This window comes from Chlamydotis macqueenii, chromosome W, assembly GCF_036417535.1.
Source record: "Chlamydotis macqueenii isolate bChlMac1 chromosome W, bChlMac1.mat, whole genome shotgun sequence".
Classification (NCBI taxonomy): Eukaryota; Metazoa; Chordata; class Aves; order Otidiformes; family Otididae; genus Chlamydotis; species Chlamydotis macqueenii.
This window is the reverse complement of record NC_141592.1, coordinates 51,878,335-51,906,305: the sequence shown is the minus strand read 5'-3', so window position 1 is coordinate 51,906,305 and position 27,971 is coordinate 51,878,335. Positions and strand designations below refer to the sequence as shown.

General features: G+C 43.9%; 1 protein-coding gene across 3 annotated transcripts in view; it reads right to left on the bottom strand.

The window, feature by feature from the left end:
• The window catches only part of LOC147596804 (ceramide transfer protein-like), a 129,257-nt gene that overhangs the window by 28,930 nt on the left and 72,356 nt on the right, over positions 1-27,971 (bottom strand). For all 3 annotated transcript variants that reach the window (XM_086769541.1, XM_086769542.1, XM_086769543.1), the window contains 4 exons: positions 19,020-19,127; positions 18,071-18,209; positions 17,017-17,094; positions 9,653-9,810 (listed from right to left, as the gene is read on the bottom strand). In XM_086769541.1, coding sequence (XP_086625667.1) covers positions 9,653-9,810; positions 17,017-17,094; positions 18,071-18,209; positions 19,020-19,127 — 483 coding nt within the window. The remainder of the gene's footprint in view (positions 1-9,652; positions 9,811-17,016; positions 17,095-18,070; positions 18,210-19,019; positions 19,128-27,971) is intronic.

Below are 27,971 nucleotides of genomic sequence, written 5' to 3'. Positions count from 1 at the left end.
TATATTTTGAATAATGAAGTAGTAATGCTGGAATCAGATTAAACCTAGTATTTCCTCTGCAAATTCTACATACTGCCAGATACTCCCAGAGAAAGCGCTATAAACACTTCTGAAATTTTTGCAGAATTCAGCTTTAGTACATAAGATATTTCTCTGTTCCCTTTTGGCAACTGGACATCACACAATACTTCTTGCAGATATAATTATTCAGCAACCCAATTTGAACTTCAGTGAATCAGTAGAAAACCCTTAACAACACTGAAAGGATGAATTTAGCAGTTGGGAATTTGGTACTAACGTTCACACTGGAATACATACTTTGCAGTTTATAAAGAAAAGTTTGAAAAATACAGCAATAGTTTTGATGCAAAACAAAGTAGTACAGTTTTCCACAGGAAAATTCATAGGAAAAAAAGTAGCACTTAGATGAAGACAGTATTGCCTTTATCTGTGACCGTAGGCTTTTCCCTTCCTGAAAGTATCACAAACAGGTGATAACTGGTTGGTGACAGCCAACATGGCTTCACCAAGGGCAGATCGTGCCTGACCAATTTGGTGGCCTTCTATGACGGGGTGACGGCATCGGTGGACAAGGGACGAGCAACTGACATCATCTACCTGGACTTGTGCAAAGCTTTTGACACTGTCCCGCACGACATCCTTCTCTCTAAGCTAGAGAGGCATGGGTTTGATGGACGGACCACTTGGTGGGTAAGGAGTTGGCTGGATGGCCGCACTCAGAGAGTGGTGGTCAACGGCTCGATGTCCATGTGGAGACCGGTCACGAGTGGCATCCCTCAGGGGTCCGTGCTGGGCCCGGCCCTGTTCAACATCTTTGTCGGCGACATGGACAGTGGGATAGAGTGCACCCTCAACAAGTTCGCCGACGACACCAAGTTGTGTGGTGCCGTCGACACGCTGGAAGGGAGGGATGCCATCCAGAGGGACCTTGGCAGGCTGGAGAGGTGGGCCCGTGCCAACCTCATGAAGTTCAACCAGGCCAAGTGCAAGGTCCTGCACCTGGGTCATGGCAATCCCAGGCACAAATACAGGCTGGGCGGGGAATGGATGGAGAGCAGCCCTGAGGAGAAGGACTTGGGAGTGCTGGTGGATGAGAAGCTTAACATGAGCAGGCAATGCGCCCTTGCGGCCCAGAAGGCCAACCGCATCCTGGGCTGCATCAAGAGAAGTGTGGCCAGCAGGTCGAGAGAGGTGATTCTCCCCCTCTACTCTGCCCTGGTGAGACCCCACCTGGAGTACTGTGTCCAGTTCTGGAGCCCCCAGCACAAGAAGGACATGGACCAGTTGGAGAAGGTCCAGAGGAGGGCCACGAAGATGATAAAAGGGCTGGAGCACCTCTCTTATGAGGACAGGCTGAGAGAGTTGGGGCTGTTCAGCCTGGAGAAGAGGAGGCTCCGGGGAGACCTGATAGTGGTCTTCCAGTACCTCAAGGGGGCCTACAAGAAAGATGGGGACAGGCTGTTCAGTAGGGCCTGTTGCAATAGGACGAGGGGTAATGGTTTTAAAATAGAGGGGGGTAGATTTAGATTAGAAATTAGGAAAAAATTTTTTACGATGCGGGTTATAGAACACTGGAACAGGTTGCCCAGAAAGGTGGTGGAGGCCCCATCTCTGGAAGCGTTCAAGGCCAGGCTGGATGAGGCTCTGAGCAACCTGATCTAGTTGGGGATGTCCCTGCTTCTTGCAGGGGGGTTGGACTAGATGATCTTTGAAGGTCCCTTCCAACCCTAACCATTCTATGATTCTATGATTCTATGATTCTAACTGCTAACACTTACGTTTCACAAAATTTTGCAAGTTTACCTATTTTGAAAGTAACTGGAGAGTCCTAAAATGCATAAATCATTACTTGAGTGTATGTCTGTTGTGGTTTAGCCCTGGTCACCACACAGTTTCTTGCTCCCCCTCCCTAAAGGGATGGGGGAGAGAACTGGGAAGAAAGGAAAACTTGTGGGTTGAGATAAAGACAGTTTACTAGAATAGCAAAGGAAAACTACAATAATAACAGAATATAAGGATACTAAAATATACAAAATGAACAATGCACAATTTCTCACCACCTGATGTCCCAAGGACCGATACAGCCCAACCCAAGCAGCGATCACGGAAAGGAAAAACCGAGCAGCAAGCAAAGGAGCGAGAGCGAGCCAAAGATCGAGAGAGAGATCCAGCGATGCCCTCCCCCCTGCAACTCCCACTTATATACTGAGCATGACATTTGAGAAAGTCATTGAGAGAAAGTATAGACATTTTACCAGAACACTTGGTATGAAAAAAAAAAAAAAAAAAATCCAAAAAACAATTCCCCCCCCAATCCCCACACTTTCTGTACTTCAATCTGCAAATTAGTGATAATTCACACGTGTCAAAAGACAACTCTCCAAATCTGCCAGCTTCTCTTGGCAACAACATTAAATAAGGCAGAAATTGGGAAATTGTTTGATTGCACAGCAGAAAACTTACTGGTGTAAGTTTTAAAACTGTAAAATTTAATGAGATATTTAAGTTACAGTTGTGAAAGGTGAAGAAAATAAACTACCCAAACATGTTAAAGTAAAATTTAACATTCAGAAGATAAGTTTACACATTAATATCGATTATTAAAACCAATGGAAACAATAATAGAAAAATGTTGCTGTAGTCAAGACAACAAGAAAAGCATCATCACAAGGATTTTGTTGCAAATAAAACAATGGACCAAATACTAGAGATTAAATCATTTCCCTGTTTATCCATTTTCTTTAAAAAATGTCTATTTTAAATATACATTCAAGAGGCTCATACTGAAAAATATACTGCACTGGAAAAATAAAAAGTAAAGCTCAAGATCTTAACAGCTAAGAATAAAAGGTCAAACGCAAAGCTGTAACTACAATTACCTTTAGATAACAGTACATGCTTTTGTATTAATTTTATTCTGGCCATCTGACTTTTTTGGTAACAGAAAGAAAACTAAATATAGAATTCTAAAATGACAATCACTAAGTGCACTATTTTAGCAGTCTCCTTCAAAATTAAAACATGTTTTTATAGTGATTTCTTACTTTCAAAGGTTTAAAAATAAAGTTTCCAACCTTCAGAATGTAACTTAAAAACCTTTCATTGATTTATAAAACAGGGTTTCTAGAGAAAGATACTCACTTCATAACACTGTACTCATCTCAAGTCAAATTGTAGCCAGCTCCAGATTCAACAAGTTCTGATGAACTTGAGCTTTTTTAATATTAGAAATATTTTAGAACAGCTATTATTTTGAAATATATTTGCTTCAAGTTCAGCAGACATAAATCTCTCTCACATCTTTAGTCTAAACTGGCCCTCTACAAGATGAAGGCTGTATAGTTTTGTGAAGTAGCAGGACTCTCACTAATCACATTTGTGTTTTGCTGTCAAGTGAAATGTGGTTCGGAAGCTAGTGGAGTGAGGAGGCTGGAGAGGGAAGAAGAGCAAGCTGGATGTCGTAGTTCAGCCCTGATCAGGACCAGACTACGCAGTCTGTCTCTCGCTCCCCCCACCCTCCGAGAGAATAGGAGGAGATGATATAAGAAAAAACAGCTCAAGGTTTGAGATAAGGACGGGGAGAAATCCTTAAAGTTACCGTCACGGGCAAAACAGACTCGACTTGGGGAAAACTATTCATTTATTTCTAAAACTAGCAGGAGAATGAGACAGGGAACAAGATAACCTCCCCCCACCCCTCCCTCTTCCCAGGCTTAACATTATCTCTACTACCTTCCCCTCCCGAGCGGCACGGGGGGGGAAAAGGGAATGGGGGTCGCGGTCAGTTCATCACACGTTGTTTTACGCCGCTGTATCATCGTCAGGGGAAGAACTCCTCGCATTCCTCCTCTGCTCCAGCGTGGGGTCCCTCCCACGGGCCACAGTCCTTCGTGAAACTGCTCCGGCGTGGGTCATCTCTTCCACGGGGTGCAGTCCCCCTAGAACAGCTGTCCCAGCGGGCCCTCCATGGGCCACAGCCTCCTTCAGGCCTCCACCTGCTCTGGCGTGGGGTCCTCCACGGGCTGCAGGTGGATCTCTGCCCCTCCGTGGACCTCCATGGGCTGCAGGGGGACAACCCGCTCCACCATGGTCTTCACCACGAGTTGCAGAGGAATCTTGGCCAGGAGCCACGTTACTCCTCCCCCTCCTTCTTCACTGACCTTGGCGTCTGCAGCCGTTCCTCACAACAGGCTGGCAGACGTCTCTCAGGATCCTTTTTACATCTTATTCACTTCTCATCTCCTCTCCACTTCTTGCAGCCGGGCCGGGCCGAGTTGGGCCCAGTCGGCTGCCCAGCGGGAGGCCAGAGGGTGAGGCCTGCAAGGCCCATGAGGCTCGCGCCTCCCCCTCTCTGCCCCCCGCTCAGCTGCTTCACATCTTCTCCTCCTCTTTTTCCTGTTTTCCCCTACTTAAATACGTTATTGCAGAGGCGTTATCACGGAACATTCTGCTACCAATTGGCTCGGCCTTGGCCAGCAGCGGGTCCGCCCTAGGCCCGGCCGAGTCCACTAAACAAAGGGGAGCGACTTCTAGCAGTTTCCTACAGAAGCTACCACCTTAGGCCTCCCCTCACTAACAAAACCAGAACACTGGATTAAAATGGTACTTACACTACTTGTAAAACACTCATTGCTTTTAGCCACTGACAGAGATCCTGTTCTTCCTGTGACAAACTTGTGTAGCACAGAGCTTGCAGAGTGAATCTGCTGATATACAAAGGACAAACTTAACACTGTACATTTCAATTCTTCTAGCTGGTCTTTTACAGGCACTAGACAGACTTACAGGAGCTTTAAAACCCTCCTAGCTAGAACAAACACCAACGGCTGCCCAATTTCATATAATTTTCCCGTCTAATCTCTCAGAGAAGGTATTCTGAACTTTATCATCTCCCAATATTTACTTCCTTTTCAGAGCAGCGTAAGCATCTATCCAAGAAAACCAAGAGTACAGAGATCAACATCATTCTCCTACATCTATTTATCAGATGACAGAGAAATGTCAAAAGAGACTTTTACAGAGCCATGTTTAGCCACTAAAACAACAAGGTAAAAAAAAAAACAAAAACAACAAAAGAAGCCCTACAACTGAAGTGGAATAGATAGTGTTAGCAAAGGTCTGAATACAGCTGACTGCTGTCTTTAAATTCTTGTGCAGGTTGTAGGTGTCAAGGTGTTGGTTGTGGGGGGCTGCAGGAGTGGCCTCTGTGGGAGGAAGCCAGGGGCTGCCCCGTGTCAGCCAGCTCCAAAACAGATCCACCACAGGACACAACTGAGCCCATTTGCCACATGTGTGGCACCTCTGTGAAAATATATTTAAGAGCAAAAGACACCCCAGGGAGAGAGGAGGGGGAACAAAAAGTGGGAAACAGAGGGAACGTCAAGGCCAGAAGAGGATGAGGAGCTCCAGGGCAGAGAACATGCAGCCCATGCAGGACCCTACGCCAGAGCAGAGGGACATTTCCTGAAGGAATCATGTTCCATGGAGGACCCTCACTGGAGTAGATTTTTCCCTGAGGACTGCAGCCCTGGAAAGGACATGCGCTGGAACAGGAGAAAAGTGTGAGGAGGAAGGAATGACTGAGACTAAGTGTTTTGGACTGACCTCTGTCCCGTGATAACGCCTCTGCGATAATGTATTTAAGAAGGGGAAAACAGGAAAAAAAGGAGGAGAAGATGTGAAGCAGCTGAGCGGGGGGCAGAGAGGGGGAGGCGCGAGCCTCATGGGCCTTGCAGGCCTCACCCTCTGGCCTCCCGCCGGGCAGCCGACTGGGCCCAACTCGGCCCGGCCTGGCTGCAAGAAGTGGAGAGGAGATGAGAAGTGAATAAGATGTAAAAAGGATCCTGAGAGACGTCTGCCAGCCTGTTGTGAGGAACGGCTGCAGACGCCAAGGTCAGTGAAGAAGGAGGGGGAGGAGTAACATGGCTCCTGGCTAAGATTCCTCTGCAACTCGTGGTGAAGACCATGGTGGAGCGGGTTGTCCCCCTGCAGCCCATGGAGGTCCACAGAGGGGCAGAGATCCCCCTGCAGCCCATGGAGGTCCACGGAGGGGCAGAGATCCCCCTGCAGCCCATGGAGTTCCACGGAGGGGCAGAGATCCACCTGCAGCCCGTGGAGGACCACACGCCAGAGCAGGTGGAGGCCTGAAGGAGGCTGTGGCCCGTGGAGGGCCCGCTGGGGCAGCTGTTCTAGAGGGACTGCACCCCGTGGAAGAGATGACCCACGCCGAAGCAGTTTCACGAAGGACTGTGGCCCGTGGGAGGGACCCCATGCTGGAGCAGAGGAGGAATGCGAGGAGTTCTTCCCCTGACGATGATACAGCGGCGTAAAACAACGTGTGATGAACTGACCGCGACCCCCATTCCCTTTTCCCCCCCCGTGCCGCTCGGGAGGGGAAGGTAGTAGAGATAATGTTAAGCCCGGGAAGAGGGAGGGGTGGGGGGAGGTGATCTTGTTCCCTGTCTCATTCTCCTGCTAATTTTAGAAATAAATGAATAGTTTTCCCCAAGTCGAGTCTGTTTTGCCCGTGACGGTAACTTTAAGGATTTCTCCCCGTCCTTATCTCAAACCTTGAGCTGTTTTTCTTATATTTTCTCTCCCTATTCTCTCGGAGGGTGGGGGGAGCGAGAGACAGACTGCGTAGTCTGGTCCTGATCGGGGCTGAACTACGACAACCTCCAACCCCCCATTTCCCCATGCTTGCAGCTAAAAACAAGTGCTTTAAAGTTAGTCCACAGAAGAAGAAAAACGTGACAAATAACTAAACCAATTCAAATTATATATTAACATATTATTCTCTATTAACATATACTAACCTACTGACAAGAAAAAATTCACTTAGAATCATAGAATCATAGAATAGTTAGAGTTGGAAGGGACCTTCAACGGTCATCTAGTCCAACCCCCCTGCAAGAAGCAGGGACATCCCCAACTAGATCAGGTTGCTCAGAGCCTCATCCAGCCTGGCCTTGAACGATTCCAGGGATGGGGCATCCACCACCTCTCTGGGCAACCTGTTCCAGTTTTCCACAACCCTCAGTGTAAAAAATTTTTTCCTAATATCCAATCTAAATCTACATCCCTCTATTTTAAAACCATTACCCCTTGTCCTGTCACAACAGGCCCTACTGTATAGTCTCTCCCCATCTTTCTTGTAGGCCCCCTTGAGGTACTGGAATACAACTATAAGGTCTCCCCGGAGCCTCCTCTTCTCCAGGCTGAACAGCCCCAACTCTCTCAGCCTGTGCTCATAGGAGAGGTGCTCCAGCCCTCTGATCATCTTCGTGGCCTTCCTCTGGACCTTCTCCAACTGGTCCATGTCCTTCTTATGTTGGGGGCTCCAGAACTGGACACAGTACTCCAGGTGGGGTCTCACCAGGGCAGAGTAGAGGGGGAGAATCCCCTCCCTCGACCTGCTGACCATGCTCCTCTTGATGCAGCCCAGGATGCGGTTGGCCTTCTGGGCCACAAGGACGCAATGCCTGCTCATGTTGAGCTTCTCATGCACCAGCACTCCCAAGTCCTTCTCCTCAGGGCTAGTCTTGACCCATTCTCCGCCCAGCCTGTATTTGTGCCTGGGATTGCCACGACCCATATGCAGGACCTTGTACTTGTGATACAGGGAATTAACTGTCTGCTAAATATTGCTTGATTTAGGAGACTAACTGTCTGCTAGACAATGCCTAACAATCCTGTTTGCCTTGAAACTCACTTAAGCTTATCAGGGACTGGCATGTGTCAAGAAACTGGTATTTGTCAAGGACTAATATGTCTAGCAAAGGACAGAATGTTAGTTCCACCACAAATCCAGTCAGAAGTTGGGAAACTGCTGAAATTACCAAGTGAAAGGAGAGCATGGGTGAATGACTAAAGTTCATCAAGAGGAAGATAAGACCCCTGAAGAAGTAAACGACCACCAGAGACAGATCTGACATGCTAACGCAAGTGTTTTGTTTTTTTTTTAATAACCCTGCCTCACTTATGCATATGTATGTCTGTATTGTGCAATCCTATGAATAGGTATACCTGCACTGTATAAATTATTGGTAAAATGTGCTGTTGGTGTGCGTGCTTTTGGAGGAGCGATCCCCCACGCACCCGGCGCCAAATAAACATGCCTGCTTTATAACTCTCTCCGAGTTGTAGAGTTTGATCCGCACGTCACTTGGCCTGGTTGAACTTCATGAGGTTTGCACGGGCCCACCTCTCCAGCCTGTCAAGGTCCCTCTGGATGGCATCCCTCCCCTCCAACGTGTGCACGGCACCACATAGCTTGGTCTCGTCGGCAAACTTGCTGAGGGTGCACTCTATCCCAGTGTCCATGTCGCTGACAAAGATGTTGAACAGGGCTGGGCCCAACACGGACCCCTGAGGGACGCCACTCATCACCAGTCTACTTGGACATTGAGCCATTGACCACCACTCTCTGAGTGTGGCCATCCAGCCAACTCCTTATCCACCGAGTGGTCCATCCATCAAACCCGTGTCTCTCCAGTTTAGAGAGAAGGATGTCATGCGGGATAGCGTCAAAAGCCTTGCACAAGTCCAGGTAGATGATATCCGTTGCTCGGCCCTTGTCCACTGATGCTGTCACCCCGTCATAGAAGGCCACCAAATTGGTCAGGCACGATCAGCCCTTGGTGAAGCCATGTTGGCTGTCACCAACCACCTCCTTGCTCTTCATGTGCCTTAGCACGCTTTCCAGGAGAATCTGCTCCATGACCTTGCCAGGCACAGAGGTGAGGCTGACCAGCCTGTTGTCACCCAGGTCCTCCTTGTTCCCCTTTTTAAAAATGGGGGTTATGTTCCCCCTCTTCTTAAGAGGGGGTTATCTTCCCCCTCTTAATTTAATGTTAAATTAAAAACAACAAAACAACAGCTAAAGGACTGTACAGGACACCAGCCAGTGATGGCAGGATTCTAGAAATCAAAGCCTGAAGTACAACTTAGCCATGTTCCTAGTATATCTCATCTGAAGAGAAAAGACACTGCTTCTTTTGAGCTGCTATAGTGGTTGAGTAGGCTTACCATGAAGTATCACTGCCATTGGAATAACAGATAATACCACAATTAATACCACAGATAATAACAGATAACACCACACACCTCCCTAAAAAAATTAACCAATTGGTATGAAACATGACTTAAATTAATCTCTTCAATTTCCTAAAGGTAAGTGAAATAATTGTATCTTAGACCTTTAAAGTCAGAACTGGTTATTCTCCTCAGTACTGTTACCATCTCTTATCACAATTAAAATATTTTAGAGATTTTTACATCATTTTGCAAGCATAGATAATTAGGTCTCTTTTAGGAGGCTGCAAGCAATACACTTATTACTGTAGAATACTATCAGGTTCTTTATAGATAAAAAAACATATAGGGATACTATCTGACTATCTGAACAAGGGCTGGGTAAAGAAGGACTATGATGGATAATGTTACTGTATCACCAACAGTCAGGATGAGGTTTTATAGGAGTAATAAATAATGAAAGCACCTAAAATTAATAATTGTTGTACATAAAAATAAAAGCAATACCCCGAATAAAAAAATTAAAAACAGCTAACTTGAAATTTCAATTTCAAGCTAAACATTTTTTTCAACAAAAGTAAAAGGAAAATTATATTACCTTATCTAATCTTTTTTGCCAGCTTTCTTCACGTTTTACCATGAGTTCGATACAATGAGAGAGCGTAGCAAGGATTCCAGCAGTAGTTGCCTTGAAAGTTATAGCTTCTCCTTTAAAGTCTATACCATTAATTCCTTTGGGTGTCACATCTGGAAACACTAAAATCAAACATGAATCATTCACCTTTAACTCAAACAAGCATTTTACATGTATTCTCTATATTATAACTATTTGAAGAAAATAGACTGGCTAGAAAGTTAATTTAAAAATAACAATCAAAAGTGCTAATAATTTTCAGCTCTCCACAGGATAAGAAAAGAGATTCAAAAGGAGGAACACATCCCTTCAGTTTCATCTTGCTATACTCTATTTCAAGTCTGCTTGTAACGCTGTATTACTCTGCACTCTTCAAATCATGTGGGTGGAGGGAGTAGGAACACTTTGTAACAATAGCAGTTTGACAGCTAATTTCACAAAGCGATCAAACCCAAAAGGTAACATTTCAAGGTTGCTTTAAGAAGGTAATTATAGATTTCAAAACCTCAACGTAAATAGGTATGATATAAAAATATCAAATGTATTGAATTCATAGAATCATAGAATGGTTAGACTTGGAAGGGACCTTCAAAGGTCATCTAGTCCAACCCCCCTGCAAGGAGCAGGGACATCCCCAACTAGATCAGGTTGCTCAGAGATTCATCCAACCTGGCCTTGAACGTTTCCAGAGATGGGGCTTCCACCACCTCTCTGGGCAACCTGTTCCAGTGTTCTACAACTCGCATTATAAAAATTTTTTTTCCTAATATCCAATCTAAATCTACCTCCCTCTATCTTAAAACCATTACCCCTCGTCCTGTCACAACAGGCCCTAATGAACAGCCTCTCCCCATCTTTCTTGTAGGCCCCCTTTAGGTAGTGGAAGACTGCTATAAGGTCTCCCCGGAGCCTCCTCTTCTCCAGGCTGAACAGCCTCAACTCTCTCAGCCTGTCCTCATAGGAAAGGTGCTCCAGCCCTTTTATCATCTTCGTGGCCCTCCTCTGGACCTTCTCCAACTGGTCCACGTCCTTCTTATGTTGGGGGCTCCAGAACTGGACACAGTACTCCAGGTGGGGTCTCACCAGGGCAGAGTAGAGGGGGAGAATCACCTCCCTCGACCTGCTGGCCACGCTTCTCTTGATGCAGCCCAGGATGCGGTTGGCCTTCTGGGCAACAAGGGCACATTGCCAGCTCATGTTGAGCTTCTCATCCACCAGCACTCCCAAGTCCTTCTCCTCAGGGCTGCTCTCCATCCATTCCCCACCCAGCCTGTATTTGTGCCTGGGATTGCCATGACCCAGGTGCAGGACCTTGCACTTGGTCTGGTTGAACTTCATGAGGCTGGCACGGGCCCACCTCTCCAGCCTGCCAAGGTCCCTCTGGATGGCATCCCTCCCTTCCAGAGTGTCGATGGCACCACACAGCTTGGTGTTGTCGGCAAACTTGCTGAGGGTCCACTCTATCCCACTGTCTGTGTCACCGACAAAGATGTTGAACAGGGCCAGGCCCAACACAGACCCCTGAGGGACGCTACTCGTGACCGATCTCCACTTGGACATCGAGCTGTTGACCACCACTCTCTGAGTGCGGTCATCCAGCCAACTCCTTATCCACCGAGTGGTCCGTCCATCAAACCCATGTCTCTCTAGTTTAGAGAGAAGGATGTCGTGCGGGACAGTGTCAAAAGCTTTGCACAAGTCCAGGTAGATGATGTCCGTTGCTCGTCCCTTGTCCACCAATGCTGTAATCCCATCACAGAAGGCCACCAAATTGGTCAGGCACGATCTGCCCTTGGTGAAGCCATGTTGGCTGTCACCAACCACCTCCTTGCTCTCCATGTGCCTTAGCATGGTTTCCAGGAGAATCTGCTCCATGACCTTGCCAGGCACAGAGGTGAGGCTGACAGGCCTGTAGTTGCTCGGGTCCTCCTTGTTCCCCTTTTTAAAAATTGGGGTTATGTTCCCTCTCTTCCAGTCATTGGGGACCTCACCAGACCGCCATGACTTCTCAAATACGATGGCTAGCGGCTTGTCAACTTCATCCGCCAGTTCCCTCAGGACCCGCGGATGGATCTCATCAGGTCCCATGGACTTGTGTACCTTTAAGTTTCTCAGATGATCTCGAACCTGCTCTTCGAGAACAGTGGGCGGTTCTTCATCCTCGCAGTCCCTGCTTGTGCCTTTCGCAGCTTGGGTGGCGAGACAAGAGCCCTTATCGGTGAAGACTGAGGCAAAAAAAGTCATTGAGTACCTCAGCCTTCTTCATGTCCTGGGTAACCAGGACACCGGTTTCCTTCCGGAGGGGGCCTACAATCTCCTTGGACTTTCTTTTGTCCCCTACATACCTATAGAAGCCCTTCTTGTTGCTCTTTATATCCCTGGCCAGATTCAGTTCTGCCAGGGCTTTGGCCTTCCTTACCTTATCCCTGGCCACTCGCACAGCCTCTTTGTAGTCCTCCCAGGCTACCTGTCTCCGCTTCCACCCTCTATAGGCTTCCTTCTTCACTTTCAGTTAATCCAGGAGCTCCTTGCTCATCCACATGGGCCTCCTGGCCTTTTTGCCTGACTTGTTCTTCATTGGGATGCACCTCTGTTGAGCTTGGAGGAGGTGCTCCTTGAATGTGGACCAACTTTCCTGGGCCCCTCTTCCCTCCAGGGCCGCCTCCCATGGCACTTTGCTCATCAGGTCCCTGAAGAGGCCGAAGTCCGCCCTCTTGAAGTCTAGGGCAGAGAGCTTGCCGTGTAGTTTCCTCTCTGCCCCGTGGATCTTGAACTCCACCATGTCATGGTCACTGCAGCCAAGGCTGTCCTTCACTTTCACATCCCCCACCAGCCCCTCCCTGTTGGTGAGAACAAGGTCGAGCATGGCACCTCTCCTTGTCAGCTCCTCTATCACCTGCAGGAGGAAGTTATCGTCCACGCATTCCAGGAACCTCCTGGACTGCCTGTGCCCTGCCGTGTTGTCTCTCCAACAGATGTCAGGGTGGTTGAAGTCCCCCAGGTTGAATTATCCAAGTACTGTGGGGTCTTGCAGTTCCAATAACTACTTCATGCCGTCAACCAGGTCATCTGTTGCTAAGGCTATTTAAACAAGTGTTCTGGTTTTATTTAGTGATGGGAGGCCTAAGGTGGTAGCTTCTGTAAGAAGCTGCTATAAGTTGCTCCCCTTTGTTCAGTGGACTCAGCCGGGCCTAGGGCGGACCCGCTGCTGGCCAAGGCCGAGCCAATTGGTAGCAGAATATTCCATTATAACACCTCTGTGATAATGTATTTAAGAAGGGGAAAACTGGGAAAAAAAAAAGGTAGAGAAGATGTGAAGCAGCTGAGCAGGGGCAGAGAGGGGGAGGCGCAAGCCTTGTGGGCCTCGCAGGCCTCACCCTCTGGCCTCCTGCCGGGTGGCCCTCTGGGCCCAACTCGGACCAGCCCAGCTGCAAGAAGTGGAGAGGAGATGAGATGTGAAGAGATCCTGAGAGGCGTCTGCCTGCCTGTTGTGAAGAATTTATTGTGAGAGGAATGGCTGCAGACGCCAAGGTCAGTGAAGAAGGAGGGGGAGGAGTAATGCGGCTCCTGGCCAAGATTCCTCTGCATCCCGTGGTGAAGACCATGGTGAAGCAGGTTGTTCCCCTGCAGCCCATGGAGGTCCATGGAGGAGCAGAGATCCACCTGCAGCCCGTGGAAGACCCCACATCGGGGCAGGTGGATGCCCGAAGGAGGCTGTGGCCAATGGAGGGCCCGCTGGGGCAGCTGTTCTGGAGGGACTGCACCCTGTGGAAGAAATAACCCATGTTGGAGCAGTTTTATGGAGGACTGCAGCCTGTGGGAAGGACCCCATGATGGAGCAGAGGAGGAATGTGAGGAGTTCTTCCCCCGACAATGAAGCAGTGGCATAAAACAACATGTGATGAACTGACTGTAACGTCTATTCCCTCTTCCCCCCTGTTCTGCTTGGGGAGGGGGAAGGTGGTAAAGATAATGTTAAGCCTGGGAAGAGGGAGGGGTGGGGGGAAGTTATCTTGTTCTCTGTCTCATTATCCTGCTTTGGTTTTAATAATAAATGAATAGCTTTCCCCAAGTGGAGTCTGTTTTGCCCGTGACGGTAACTTTAAGGATTTCTCCCTGTCCTTATCTCAAACCTTGAGCCATTTTCCTTATATCATCTCCTCCTATTCTCTCAGAGGGTGGGGGAAGTGAGAGAGAGACTGCGTAGTCTGGTCCCAATCAGGGCTGAACTACAACAACAAGTCACTTAAAATGTGTGACAAAAAAATAATATAATCATAGAATGGTTTGGATTGGAGGGGACCTTAAAGGTCATCTAGTTCCAAGCCCCCTACCCTGGGCAGGGACACCTTCCACTAGACCAGGCCGCTCAAAGCCCCGTCCAACCTCATCTTGAACACTTCCAGGGATGGGGCATCCACAACTTCTCTGGGCAACCTGTTCCAGTGTCTCACCACCCTCACAGTAAAAAATTTCTTCCTTATATCTAATCTATATCTACCCTCTTTCAGTTTAAAGCTATTACCCCTTGTCCTATTACTACATGCCCTTGTCAAAAGTCCCAAAAAGTACCTATTCTATGTCAAACTTTTATGTAGTTTGACAGAATAACAAATCAAACACTACATATTAATTTCAAAAATATTAGAAAGTAGAAGCAACACCCATGTTGAAGCTGACTGAGCCCAGCAAGTTAAAGTAGCTCCTGCTATGCCATGGGGCAAGCTAATGACTTACCACCTAGTGATTGTCCCTTTCTACTTGGCACTGGTGAGCACGCACCTTGAATACCGTGTTCAGTTTTGGGCCACTCACTACAAGACAGACATTGAGGTGCTGGAGTGTGTCCAAAGAAGAGCAATGAAGCTAATGAAGGGTCCAGAGCACAAGTCTTATGAGGAGCAGCTGAGGGAACTGGGGTTGTTTAGCCTCGATAAAAGGAGGCTCAGGGGAGACATTATTGCTCTCTACAACTATCTGAAAGGAGGTTGTAGTGAGGTGGGTGTTGGTCTCTTCTCCCAAGTAAGAAGTGACAGGATGAGAGGAAGCAGCCTCAAGTTGCAGCAGGGGAGGTTTAGATTGGATATTAGGAAAAATTTCTTCACTGAAAGGGTTGTCAGGCATTGGAACAGGCTGTCCAGGGAAGTGGTGGAGTCACCATCCCTGGAGGTATTCAAAAGACACGTAGATGTGGCTCTTAGGGACACGGTTTAGTGGTGGAGTTGGTAGTACTAGGTTTATGATTGGACTCAATGATCTTAAATGTCTTTTCCAATTTAAATGATTCTGTGATTCTCAGCTACAGTTAAAAAGATTGTTCCAGTCTTTCCATGACTGGACAGAGACTTCAAGAAGGGAACCTGAAACTTGAGAAACCGAAGAATCAACAGCTGCTCTGAGGCAAAGCTTCAGAAAAGGGTGAAGTTTAAGATAAATCTTTCATTATCAGTTAGTCCGAGTAATTTTCCGCTCAATACACAGGTATGGGTGTCTCGACCTGAGACACCTACTTCTCCCACTGCATCACTTATGATTCCACTTTAGGGCACAGAGTCTAATGTTTCATTTCTAAACAAGCTTTGCAGCACTCAGCTACTAAATCTTTAATGAATTTATCCCTTAGAAAACAGAGGCATAGAAAAACTAAAATGAAGATAAAGCTTTTAACAGAAATAACTGACGGAAAGTAAATTTAATGGAATCAGGATTCATAAGAACGTAAATTAGAAGTTTTGCAGAAATCAAAGGGTTGCAGAAATTATTTTCTGTAGTGAGCTACAGTAAGTGAGTTTATATACAGGTACCCATAATATATAGCAATTTCTTAGCACATAAGTTCCTAAAGACTTGATAACAGAACTTTTTACAAGAGGAATGTGGATATCACTTCAAATTCCTGATAAACATGTGATAAAAAGATGAAGTTGCTTTGCATTTAAATGTTCTAAAATGACCAGATGTACTAAAGATACAGACTTTCCTAATGACATTCCACATATCGAATGTGTATCTATAGCGGATACACCAGAAGAACGCAGATATGAAGAAATTTTCTAAAGGTAAATTAAGCAGAAACTCCTACATCATTCTACAAAAATTAAGTTTAACAAAGATCTCTTTTTCAAAATGAATCATGCAGTGAAATTAAATTCTCACTTAACATTTTTTAAAGAAGGCTTTTCAGTTTTCTGAAGTTTGTTCTGACTTAACAGTCCTCAAAAATGTAGACTTTTACATATAAAACAGGGTTAGTGAAACTGTGGACTTGCTTATAGGTGAGTGTTGCAAGCTTGCTTATCTTTGCTGATAAGAGGTAAGAAAATTTATTCAAAACTTCAAAGTTATACACTACTTAAACTCTGAAATTAGCACTACAATTAATCCATAGCAGAGCAAGCACTTCATATAATTTTAAAAATCTACTCATATGATTAATTCTCTGGAAGTATACTGAAAGTTCCTTCCATTTCCTTTCCTTGTAACAGTTTTGGCAATAATCTAGAAAGAGCGCTTAAATACAGCAAGGAAACATGCAACATATGGGGAACTAGAGCCAGTTAAAAAGAAAAAGAAGACAGAAAAGGCTTATTTTGCCTATATATTTTCCAGGTTCTTGAAGAAAGTGTCTACATTTTTTAAAATACTTCTTTTGGTGATTTGAAACTGGACTGCTTCAAAGTTTTGTGAACCAAAGTCTAACAAATACTAAATTGTCAACAACTAGAGAATGCAAATACTGAAATAATTTCAGTCAGGAAACAAGAGAAAGTATAAGAAGAATGCAAATAAATTTTAAATGCATACACAACTTCTGGCAGGCCAGAAATATCAGATTTCTAAAACAGCAAGACTTGCAGGAGTTCTTCACATTTACTGCATGGATGCAGTGAGTACAATGACTATAACCAGATCATTTAAGATAAGAACAAAAATCAGAATTCTGTTCATCATATCATTGGAAAATACAGTTTTGAAAAGCATATAACGCAAGAAAAACTGCAACTGCCTGTGATAAATCTCAGTTCCCAATATCCGAATGACGCAGTTGTTTCAACAGAATTTTGTAGTGGAAATGGCTTTGGATACAGAATAGGAAATTCCAGTTTGACAGGATTGCATTAATATTTCTGTGAGTTAAGAATAACTCAGATTATCATTCCTTAGCTGCTTTTCATTATTATCTTAACACAAATAAGAACGTCCTGTCACATACATTCAAATAAGTATTCTTGTCATTTTCTGCTTAGAAAAGAGAATAAATACCCATCTTTTATCAGGCTTATCATACCATTCATATGAAATTTCAGTGAAAAAGTTATCATACTTACATTTTTCCTTACTGCTGTTACTGCTATGTAAAAAATCCCCATCAGAACGCATTGTAGGGAAATCATCATCTTCTACCACTAAATTTGAGAGAGAGAGTGTGTTATGGGAGTGAGAAAGCTTTCCCAATTCTTTAGTGTGCAATAAAGAATTAAGAGCATCTTCATAGCTAAGTAGCATTTAAGATTTTTTCCTATAACAACAGTCATGACCCCTCCCTCCTTTTTTTTTCACCCGAGATTACTATCAACATTACTGTCAGAAACCATCAGGAGATTAACATTTGCTCAGTGTTGAAATTTAGCACTTGATTCAATGGTAAGAAGAACATTATCTCAGTGTTACAACTGAATAAGCAGGGAGCCACAACTGAGCAACTATCTACTCTTACACTAGAAAATTCTCAAAGAAGTGGAATGGTACTTATCTACTGTTTTCTCACTACTAAAAGTTTCAGGCTGCCAGAATAAATGTGGGGATGAATATAAATGCCTCAGGCGAGTACATGAATATGACAATAAGCTATGCTCTGGGAAGAACAAGTCAGAGATACATAGGCATCCACACCTGAGTCTACTAGGACCTCAAGTGTGCACGCAGTGCTCTAGTTGCAGCTAACACATCTCAGGAGCATTTATTATGGCAGAACCTTTGCCTTTTTTAAAGAATGTATTGTTCCTATCAAAACTAATATCATATTGTTTTTCAAAATAAAGGTAATGGACACAGCGGTAAACTAACTTGAATTCATCTAATGAGGGTAAACAATTATTGTTCTATAACATTGAATGCTTGAAAGAACATTTATTTTATACAGTTGACAGCTACAGGTTAATATTTAAGTTAAGCAGATTTTTATGGGAATCCAACTTCTGAAGTGAAAATAGTTAACACTGTTAATGCAGAAATATCTATGATTGATCTCATTACTAAAGAGTAAATTTAAGATACATATTTTACTTATATGGTATCAAATGCTATAGTAACTATTTCAAGGGGTATTACTGTGTAAAAATTAAATTCTATGGAGATAAGAGTTTTCAATTACAGTTTTACCTTTATCCCTTTGGAGTTCATCTTTGGAAACTGCATCTGCACAGACATCAAAGTATTTCTGTAAAGTATCAACTTGTCTACACAAGATGTCTCTAAAGGTTTCCATTTCTGCAAGCTTCTCACATAAGCTATGGCCCTTCTGAAAATACAAGAGAAAAAAGGCTCAAATGCTTCTACATACTCAGCAATAGTTCAATGCCCCCCCAAAAAGGATTTATGCGATTATGAAGAACAAATTCTTCAAATACACTAAAGACATTTCAGATAGCAGCAGCTATGAAATACTGTTAATGTTAGAACAACATAAGAAACTATAAAAGTTTCTTACTCATTTTGTCCTCTGATCTCAATTTTTTCTCTTGACTATATCTGCTACTTTAGAGCATTCAATAAAAGCTTATTAAAAACACAATCTTGCATGCTACCAGGCTTACACCTATTTGCCTGAAAAAAAGCTTCAGTTCTAGTTTAAGATCTTTGTTCTAATCTTTACTCCTCCCTTTTGCTGCTCCTCTTCTGCTCTCCCAGAAGTACAGCCCATCCAAGTTCAAATGTTAAATATTTATACACATGAAAACAAGGAAAGCCATCATTTGTCAATCAGTATAATCAAATTTGTTAAGTCACAGAATCAGCATTTCCTTTCATTTAGAAGCCCTGATATTCTCAGAAGTATGCTAGGAAAGGTTAATAAATCCTCCCACAGATTTGATTTTCTTGCCATTTGAAAATTACACCATAGTTTAAAAGGGACAACTGCACAGAGGCATGAAAAAGCTTCCTGTATAATCTGTTCTTCATCACATGCTGAATTACTAAAACTTATAATTAACCAAATATTTGGGGTTTTTTTCCTATAATTATGTGAGTAAGTCTTCACGTAGCTTATTTCATTTCCAGTTGTGTGTGTTATTTACACACCAATACTAAGAAAATGTAATTCACTAACCTTGAATGAAGAGGTGGATGTTGCAGAGTATCCACTTGCTCCAGAAACAAGAGACACCATGGAACCATGGCGTCGTAAACTTGACTCTGATCCATAGCCAGATTCAGTCTAAAAACCAAACCACACACAAAACTAGAGTACTGAGTGCTTTTAATAAAAAAAGAAAAAATGAAAACAAGTTTAATGTAATCTCCTCTAAAATCAGACAATTTGTTTCTTGTCAGGAAGCAGCAAGGGCTTAATAACTCAGATTGTGTCTGCAAGTTTAAGATGTTGATGTAGCATCTGTAAAGTTAATATGAATCTATTTTTCTTATCATAATGATCTGGGAAAAAGTAGTTATCTGCAACTTATGTGCCCCCAAAAGAGCAAGACAACATATATTTAAGGGTTCAAAAAAGGGGTACCAAGAAATTTTCACATAGCATTCAAAAAACTTACAGTACTCTACAATTAATCAAGGGATTAACATGGTTTGGTTTTAATACAATCAATCAACAGCCTCAGTTAATCCTTCCAATTATTAAAATAGTGTCATTTTAGTTTTAAAAGCAACAAAATAAGTAGAGATCATAGAAAACTAGATAATTACTGTTATAGTTTTTTTTGCTTGTTCCAGACTTCTTTAGCAATATTCTTTATACTAGACTGAAATTATTTTTGACAAAGAACAAAAGTCTACATAAAACAAGGTGAGATACTGAAAGCAAGAGGAAAAGACAACTATAGTAACTAATTAAATAATGCAAAAAATAAAAAACATCTCTTGATTAAAATAGCATGAAAAAGATCTAAAACTATTAAGATTGACAAATGTCCTCACAAGTGAAACAGAAGCAGATACTGAAGAACTGGAAGAAAAATATTTCCCTAAAGTTTAATGTAAAATGACCCATACACAGCAAACAAGAAGAAAAACCCTGAAAGAGAATGTAAGACAGTGTTGGAAAATCTCATTCCCTAACTATTGTACCAACTAGTCTTTATAGTATGAAATTGTATGAACTTTCTTAGGATATACAGTTTACATTGTATAGTCATAACCATGTATAGTCATGGTTAAGTAAGCACGACTAAAGGACCCCAGTTCATTGCAAGAAGGACAGCCCCCATCCTGAAGAATACCCCTGGACTATTGAGATAACACTAGCATCCTAGCCTCCAACACCTATGTGAAATCCTCCCATTATCTGGCATCACAGGCAAGTAACTGTAGCAAGACCGATTCCAGGGACATCTAGATAAAGAAAAAAAGAAACTGTCGTAGTTCAGCCCCGATCGGGACCAGACTACGCAGTCTCTCTCTCACTCCCCCCACCCTCCGAGAGAATAGGGGGAGATGATATAAGAAAAACGGCTCAAGGTTTGAGATAAGGACAGGGAGAAATCCTTAAAGTTACCGTCACGGGCAAAACAGACTCGACTTGGGGAAAACTATTCATTTATTTCTAAAATTAGCAGGAGAATGAGACAGGGAACAAGATAACCTCCCCCCACCCCTCCCTCTTCCCATGCTTAACATTATCTCTACTACCTTCCCCTCCCGAGCGGCACGGGGGGGGAAAAGGGAATGGGGGTCGCGGTCAGTTCATCACGCGTTGTTTTACGCCACTGTATCATCGTCAGGGGAAGAACTCCTCGCATTCCTCCTCTGCTCCAGCGTGGGGTCCCTCCCACGGGCCACAGTCCTTTGTGAAACTGCTCCGGCGTGGGTCATCTCTTCCACGGAGTGCAGTCCCTCTAGAACAGCTGTCCCAGCGGGCCCTCCACGGGCCACAGCCTCCTTCAGGCCTCCACCTGCTCTGGCGTGGGGTCCTCCACGGGCTGCAGGTGGATCTCTGCCCCTCCGTGGACCTCCATGGGCTGCAGGGGGACAACCCACTCCACCGTGGTCTTCACCACGAGTTGCAGAGGAATCTTGGCCAGAAGCCGTATTACTCCTCCCCCTCCTTCTTCACTGACCTTGGCGTCTGCAGCCGTTCCTCACAACAGGCTGGCAGACGTCTCTCAGGATCCTTTTTACATCTTATTCACTTCTCATCTCCTCTCCACTTCTTGCAGCCGGGCCGGGCCGAGTCGGGCCCAGTCGGCTGCCCGGCGGGAGGCCAGAGGGTGAGGCCTGCAAGGCCCATGAGGCTCGCGCCTCCCCCTCTCTGCCCCCCGCTCAGCTGCTTCACATCTTCTCCTCCTCTTTTTCCTGTTTTCCCCTACTTAAATACGTTATCGCAGAGGTGTTATCACGGGACATTCTGCTACCAATTGGCTCGGCCTTGGCCAGCAGCGGGTCCGCCCTAGGCCCGGCCAAGTCCACTGAACAAAGGGGAGCGACTTCTAGCAGCTTCCTACAGAAGCTACCACCTTAGGCCCCCCCCTCACTAACAAAACCAGAACAATAGTCATGGTTAAGTAAGCACGACTAAAGGACCCCAGTTCATTGCAAGAAGGACAGCCCCCATCCTGAAGAATACCCCTGGACTATTGAGATAACACTAGCATCCTAGCCTCCAACACCTATGTGAAATCCTCCCATTATCTGGCATCACAGGCAAGTAACTGTAGCAAGACCGATTCCAGGGACATCTAGATAAAGAAAAAAAGCAGATGGATGATGATGCCATAGAATTATAGTTGCTTTGTAAAACAGTAGTATGTGTGTGTTAACTAGTGACTGGTCAAATCATATTGTATCTAAACACTTGAAAGGTATAAGAACCATGTGTAAAATCACATTTGGTGTGTCCCAATTTGAATGGGACACCTCATGAGCATGAATAAACAATTGCTCTTCTAATTCTACACTTTGCGTCCTAGCCTCTCCTCTCTGTTGGCATGGGTCAGTTGCAAAATTTTTGTGACAGAGTAATATCTGAAATACTGTTAATAGATGAACTTGATCGAGTAGACAGAGAATATTGTGAAGGATCTTTGGCAGGAATAGGAAATTCTGTAGTGGCAGAGAAATTCAGATGGGGCAAAGAGAAGGGGAGACAGAACAAATTATATGGAACAAGAAAGAAACAATGATGAAAGTCTAGCTGTTGTACTTTTGTGGAAAAATTGAAAACAGCATAGGTTTTGGGAAGGCAGGAAAGTGCTGATAAATTAAGATGCAAATGAACTTAAGTATTAAAAGAAGGAAGAAAGGACAAAAAGTTGAATCTGGTTGAAACAGGAGAATTTGGACAATACTGCAAGTGTGCAGGACAGAGTATGTATGTTTGGGTTACAAAGGAGCAGTGGCAGAGAAACACAGTTTTGGAGAAATGAAGACTGAAAAGAAAAATGTGAGTTCCAGAGCTGTTAACACAATTCCTGAATAAACATGACTGAATGAGATTACCCAGCAAAAACAAGTAAGAAGGAGGTAAGAGTCAGTTTCTATCTGGCCCATTTAAAAAATGAGGTAGAAGACAACAAAGCATTGAGGAAACAGAAGAAAGACAAACAGGATAGGTATCAAAAGTAGAAGCAAAGTAGAAAAATAAATATAACCAAGAAATGAAAGTATAGTTAGAAAAAGGTACTCCAGGTCTTGGTGGAAGATGGCTAAGTGATCATCAACTTAAAATTGAAAAAAAAAAAGAGCACTCATAAGTTCAAAAGATTTAATAAGGCATATCTTAAGTTCATTGCTTAATTTAGCAAAACAAATAGAAATATTGGAACTTATCTGAAACAGCAGAAATAGAAGTTTTTTTAATGATGGCTTAGAATGAAATGATAGAAGGCAAGACGCATTTAGAAATTTCTGCTATAAATCATGCATACAGAGCAAGCATCCAGGAAAAACAGCTACATAAGTGTAGCAACAGAAGTACTAAAAGCTCGATTTTTTAAGAATTAATCCTACTATTTATTTTAAAGAATAGCTTTAAAATATCTATTGGAATAGGCTTTTTATTAAAAACATTCACACTGGATACATGGGGCTCTTCTAGAATATCAGTTCAAGTGTTAAGTAGTATACCTGGCTTTGGTAACATATTTTGTATACTGGACTACATTTTGAATTGCAATGCACTTGTGTTACAGTGCAAAGATTATACCTTAATTCACTGGATTTTAATTTTAAGTATAACAAAACAAATAATGATGCTTTGATTAGGTTTTTTTGCAAATACTCAAGTAAGGGCTTTTGGCTCTTTATATGAACTTTAAGTTCATAGATTTTTAAAAGAACAATTAAGAGTTTTAGGCATTCAGTGCTGTCGCGGTTTAGCTACAGTGAGCAATAGAGTACCACACAGCTGCTCAATCACCCTCCTCCTCCCCAGGGGATGGGGGAGAGAATCAGGAAAAGAAAACTGGTGAGTTGAGATAAAGACAGTTTACTAGCATAACAAAGGAAAAAATAATTTTTTATATATATAACAATTATAATAATAATAGGAAAAAAACCACCAACAACAATAATAAAAAACAATGAATGATGCACAATTTCTCACCACCCGACCACCCGATGACTGATACAGCCTGTCTTGAGCAGCAATCACGGAAAGAAAAAAAAAAACCTGTAAATGATCCCGAATGATTCCAAATAGCAAGAGAAAAAGAGCCAGCTCACCAGCCTGCCCCCCACTTAAGTACTGAACGTGACATTTATGGCATGGAATACTCTCTTTGGCCAGTTTGGGTCAACTATTCTGGCTATATCCCTCCCAGCTTCCTGTACCTGCACATTAGCAAAACCTGGGAAGCGGAACAGTGACCTTGGTCTCTTTAGCAACAACTAACAACATCAGTGTGTTTATCAACATTCTTCAAATAGGAAATCCAAAAGATGTCAGCTACTGAGAGGAAAATTAACTCCATCTCTGCCAAAACCAGGACAAATGTTATGTTTAATTTCAGGAATATTTAATAAGCATAAATGTCAAGAGAGCATTTTATAAGACTCATATAACACCTCGAAGCATCATAAAACGTGTTTAAATTTCCTCCAAATGCAAATCTAAACCAAACTTCACTGTTTTCCTGATAACTTCAATGTTTACTTAATCATATGCTACACATATTAAGATAACTTTGAATGTGCTTTTACTACAGTCAGTTTGACAGTGGGCACTCAGTCTATTTTCTGTTTAAGTTGTACACACTAGAAAGAAGGTAAAATTGCATTTCAACAGAATATGACTTAATGAACAGATCAATTTTAAAATGTAGCCAAAATATCCATTGCATTGAGGTCAGAGCATTTTAACTAAGGACAGCAAATGTTGACATATCTATGAAAAATCTGGATTTAAGCTTAAGAAGTGAAATTTTTTAATGTCCCTATTTGAAGATTTAATCAAAGTCACATCTTAATAGTACTGCTCTAGTACTTACAAGCATAGATGTAATCTTAGAATTAGAAAATCTCGTTAATTATATTCTGCATTTGAATTAAATCCTTTTCTTTCAACATTACCCTTATAGTCAATGCTCAGTTAATTTAGTTCACAAAATAAAAGCAAAATAAAATAAAAGGTGTTAGATAAAATGCATTTAGGCAGTTTTAACTATTTGCAACCAAGGAGTAAATACAGTAGACCAAACAGCACATAACACAAATCTGAAGCATGTGCATTTACAGATCATGTTCACAAAGCTGTCTCAGGCAATTATGGTTTAGTAGCCAAAGGGAAAAAAATGAAAATTATATCAAGAATACTTATCTGTTAGAAGAACCAGAAAACAAGTATTGCTTTATAACTGATGCAGACAAGTCATCCAGTTCACAGCAGGCACATGCAAGCAGATTAACACAAACAATGAAAGCATGCATCATGCAAAGCCTCACCATTCTACTACCACAGAGAGCAGGTCCCATTTGTCTTACAAAGCAGATTATCATTAATTATTCACTGCAGAAATACTCAATTCCACTGAGAAAAGGAATGTTGACACAAACTTCTTCTACTTAAACAATTTTTCATTTCCCAAGATAAAAATTGGAAAAGCAGGTAGAGACCACACGAAAGAAGTCAAAAGTCTTTGCTTGAAAACAAAATAACCTGCAGAGGTTGTATCAATTCATAGCATCAAGCACTAATGCTAAATTACCATGCTCAGTATATAGATGCAGTTCTTTGAAATTCCATGCATACATCATAGCTTCAAAGCTACACTCAAAACTGGCATTTGTTAGTACACTGCAACACCTTCAGCTTTCTAAGGCAGTGCATGAAATCCATTAATCCTTTCAAAATGATTTTTCATTATGATAGACAAGAGGAAAGAGACACATGATCCAAAGCTTCATGCGATTCTTTACTGGAGCAGGTGTTGGTATCAGTAACAAGGCAGTACATCAGAGAAACTGCTTTCAGTAAAGCAGCTAAGTATTTGCAGAATCATTTTGCAGACCTCCATTATGGCTCACACTGATCTGCCAGTTAAGGATTTACTAAACTGGGTAAATAATACTCTGGAATAAAGCAAAGACTCACTGAAAAGCTCTCCTATTAAAAAAAAAATCAAATAAAGCAAATTATTATTATAAAGGAATTATTTTGATTATGTCTCAATTTAGTGCCTGTCAGGCACTTCCATGTATGTTTGTCCACCAAAGCAGATATTTTCAGCTAGCATTATAAATGTGTTGGTTTTGTTTAATGAGGGGGGGCTACGGTGGTAGCTTCTGCAAGAAGCTGCTACAAGTTTCCCCTTTGTCCGGTGGACTCAGACGGGTCTAGGGCAGACCCGCTGCTGGCCAGGGCCGAGCCAGTTGGTGACAGAATGTTCCCTGATAATGTCTCTATGATAACGCATTTAAGAAGGGGAAAAACAGAAAAGAAAAAAATAAAAAAGGAAGAAGTGAAGAAGCAGAGGGCAGAGAGGGGGAGGCACAAGCATTGTGGGCCTTGCAGCCCTCACCCTCTGGCCTCCCACCAGGTAGCTGTCTGGGCCAGACTCAGCCCAGCCAGGCTGAGAGAAGTGAGGAGAACCTGAGAGGCATCTGCCTGAGCCTGATTGTGAAGAATTTCTTGTGAGAGGAATGGCTGCAGACACCAAGGTCAGTGAAGGAGGGGGAGGAGTAATGCGGCTCCTGGCCAAGATTCCCCTGCAGCCTGTGGTGATGACCATGGTGGAGCAGGTTGTCCCCCTGCAGCCCATGGAGGTCCATGGAGGAGCAGAGATCCACCTGCAGCCCGTGGAAGACCCCACATCGGGGCAGGTGGATGCCCGAAGGAGGCTGTGGCCTGTGGAGGGCCTGCGCTGGGGCAGGCAGTTCCTGAGGGACTGCACCCTGTGGAAAATGACCCGCACTGGAGCAGTTCACAAAAGACTGTAGCTCGTGGGAGGGACCCCACGCTGGAGCAGGGGAGGAATGTGAGGACTTCTTCCTCCGAGGAGGAAGGAGTGGCGGAAAGCAACATGTGATGACCTGACCATAGCCCCCATTCCATATTTCCCCGCCTCCTGCGGCTCGGGAGGGGAAGGAGGTAGAAATAATTGAAATGAAGTTAAGCCCAGGAAGTGGGAGGGGTGGGGGAAGTTGTTTTTGTTCTCTTCCTCATTATCCTGCTTTGGTTTTATTAATAATAATAAATAAATAGTTTTCCCCAAGTGGAGTATGTTTTGCCCATAATGGTAACTTCAATGATCTCTCCCTGTCCTTATCTCAAATCTTGAGCCTTTTTGTTATATTATCTCTCCCCTATTCCCTCGGAGTTTGGGGAGAGTGAGTGAGTGTTGGATACCTGGAGTACCAGGGGCACTTAGTGAACAATCCAGACCAAATGGAATTGTTATGTTTGTGAGCAGCAGGCCTCAAGGACATCACTGAAGCTGCTTGTGAGAAAGTACTGAAGCTGCCTGTAAGAAAGTACTGAAGCCACCTGTGAGAAAATAATGAGGTCGCCTGTGAGAAAGTAATGCAGCTTCCTGTGAGAAAGTAAACGAAGCAACCTTGAGAAGAAGGAAAACAGCTGGCATACGTGACTGGGGGCTGAACATGAAGCAGGGTGCAGGTGGAGAGAACTGTGCGCATGAACAAAGAGACTTAACGAATCATATTTTAGCTAGGAGCGCGTGCATGATATAGTTAACCAATTAGTAGAGAGCTTGCGCATGATACGGAATTAGAAGGGCTATATTAACCGGGATGTATCAACAATAAATTGGCATTTGCTTGATCATATTGGTCGTCAGCAGTGTCCGTTACTTCCGCGTCAGCAGGTGGCGCCTGAACAGGGACCCTCGGAGAGAGGGTACAGGGACCCTCAGATCGGTGTTGGACATCCCGACGGAACCGAAGTAGGAAAAGAAGAGGGGGCGGAAGCCGGTCGAAGGCGAGTGCTGCCCCGGCACTCAGGAAGTCGCTATAGCGCAAAAAGGTACAAAAGGTACGGAGGGAATCTTGTCTTGGCCAGGCGAGCGGCCGGGGAGGAGATGGGGTCCACACTGACCAAAGAGGAGTCAGCAGTGGTTAAGCTCCTCCAACATATGCTCTCTATGAGAGGACTGAGTTATGACTCGGCCGTCCTAGAAGCTTTGCTGCAGTGGGCAAAGAAAAGGGAATTAATCTCCACAGTTGATGACGCTTTTGAACTCCTGACATGGGAAAATATAGGAAAAGAACTGTGGGATGAAATAAGTAAGGGATCAAAGGAGGCGAGCAAACTCTCCACCGTATGGAGGCTAATTAATGAAACATTGATTAGCATGAAAGCCGAACGTTCAGTCGTTGCGTCTGCTTCCGTGGCTTTAACTCCAGCGGGCGAGTCCACCTCCGCTACTAGCATGCTGTTCTTGGGTTTAACGAGCCCTGCCACCGCCCCGGCTCGTGCTGAGGGTGGGGGGGTTCGAGCCCCAGCAAGGACTCCAGGAAATGCAGCCACAGCCCCTATAACTATAGATATGTGGGCACCAGAGGGAAAAACTGCCAAAGGCTTTTCACCACCATCAGATGTACCACCGCCAGGCACCCTGCCATGCTGCGCCAGTGCAGGCTCAGAGTCACGAGC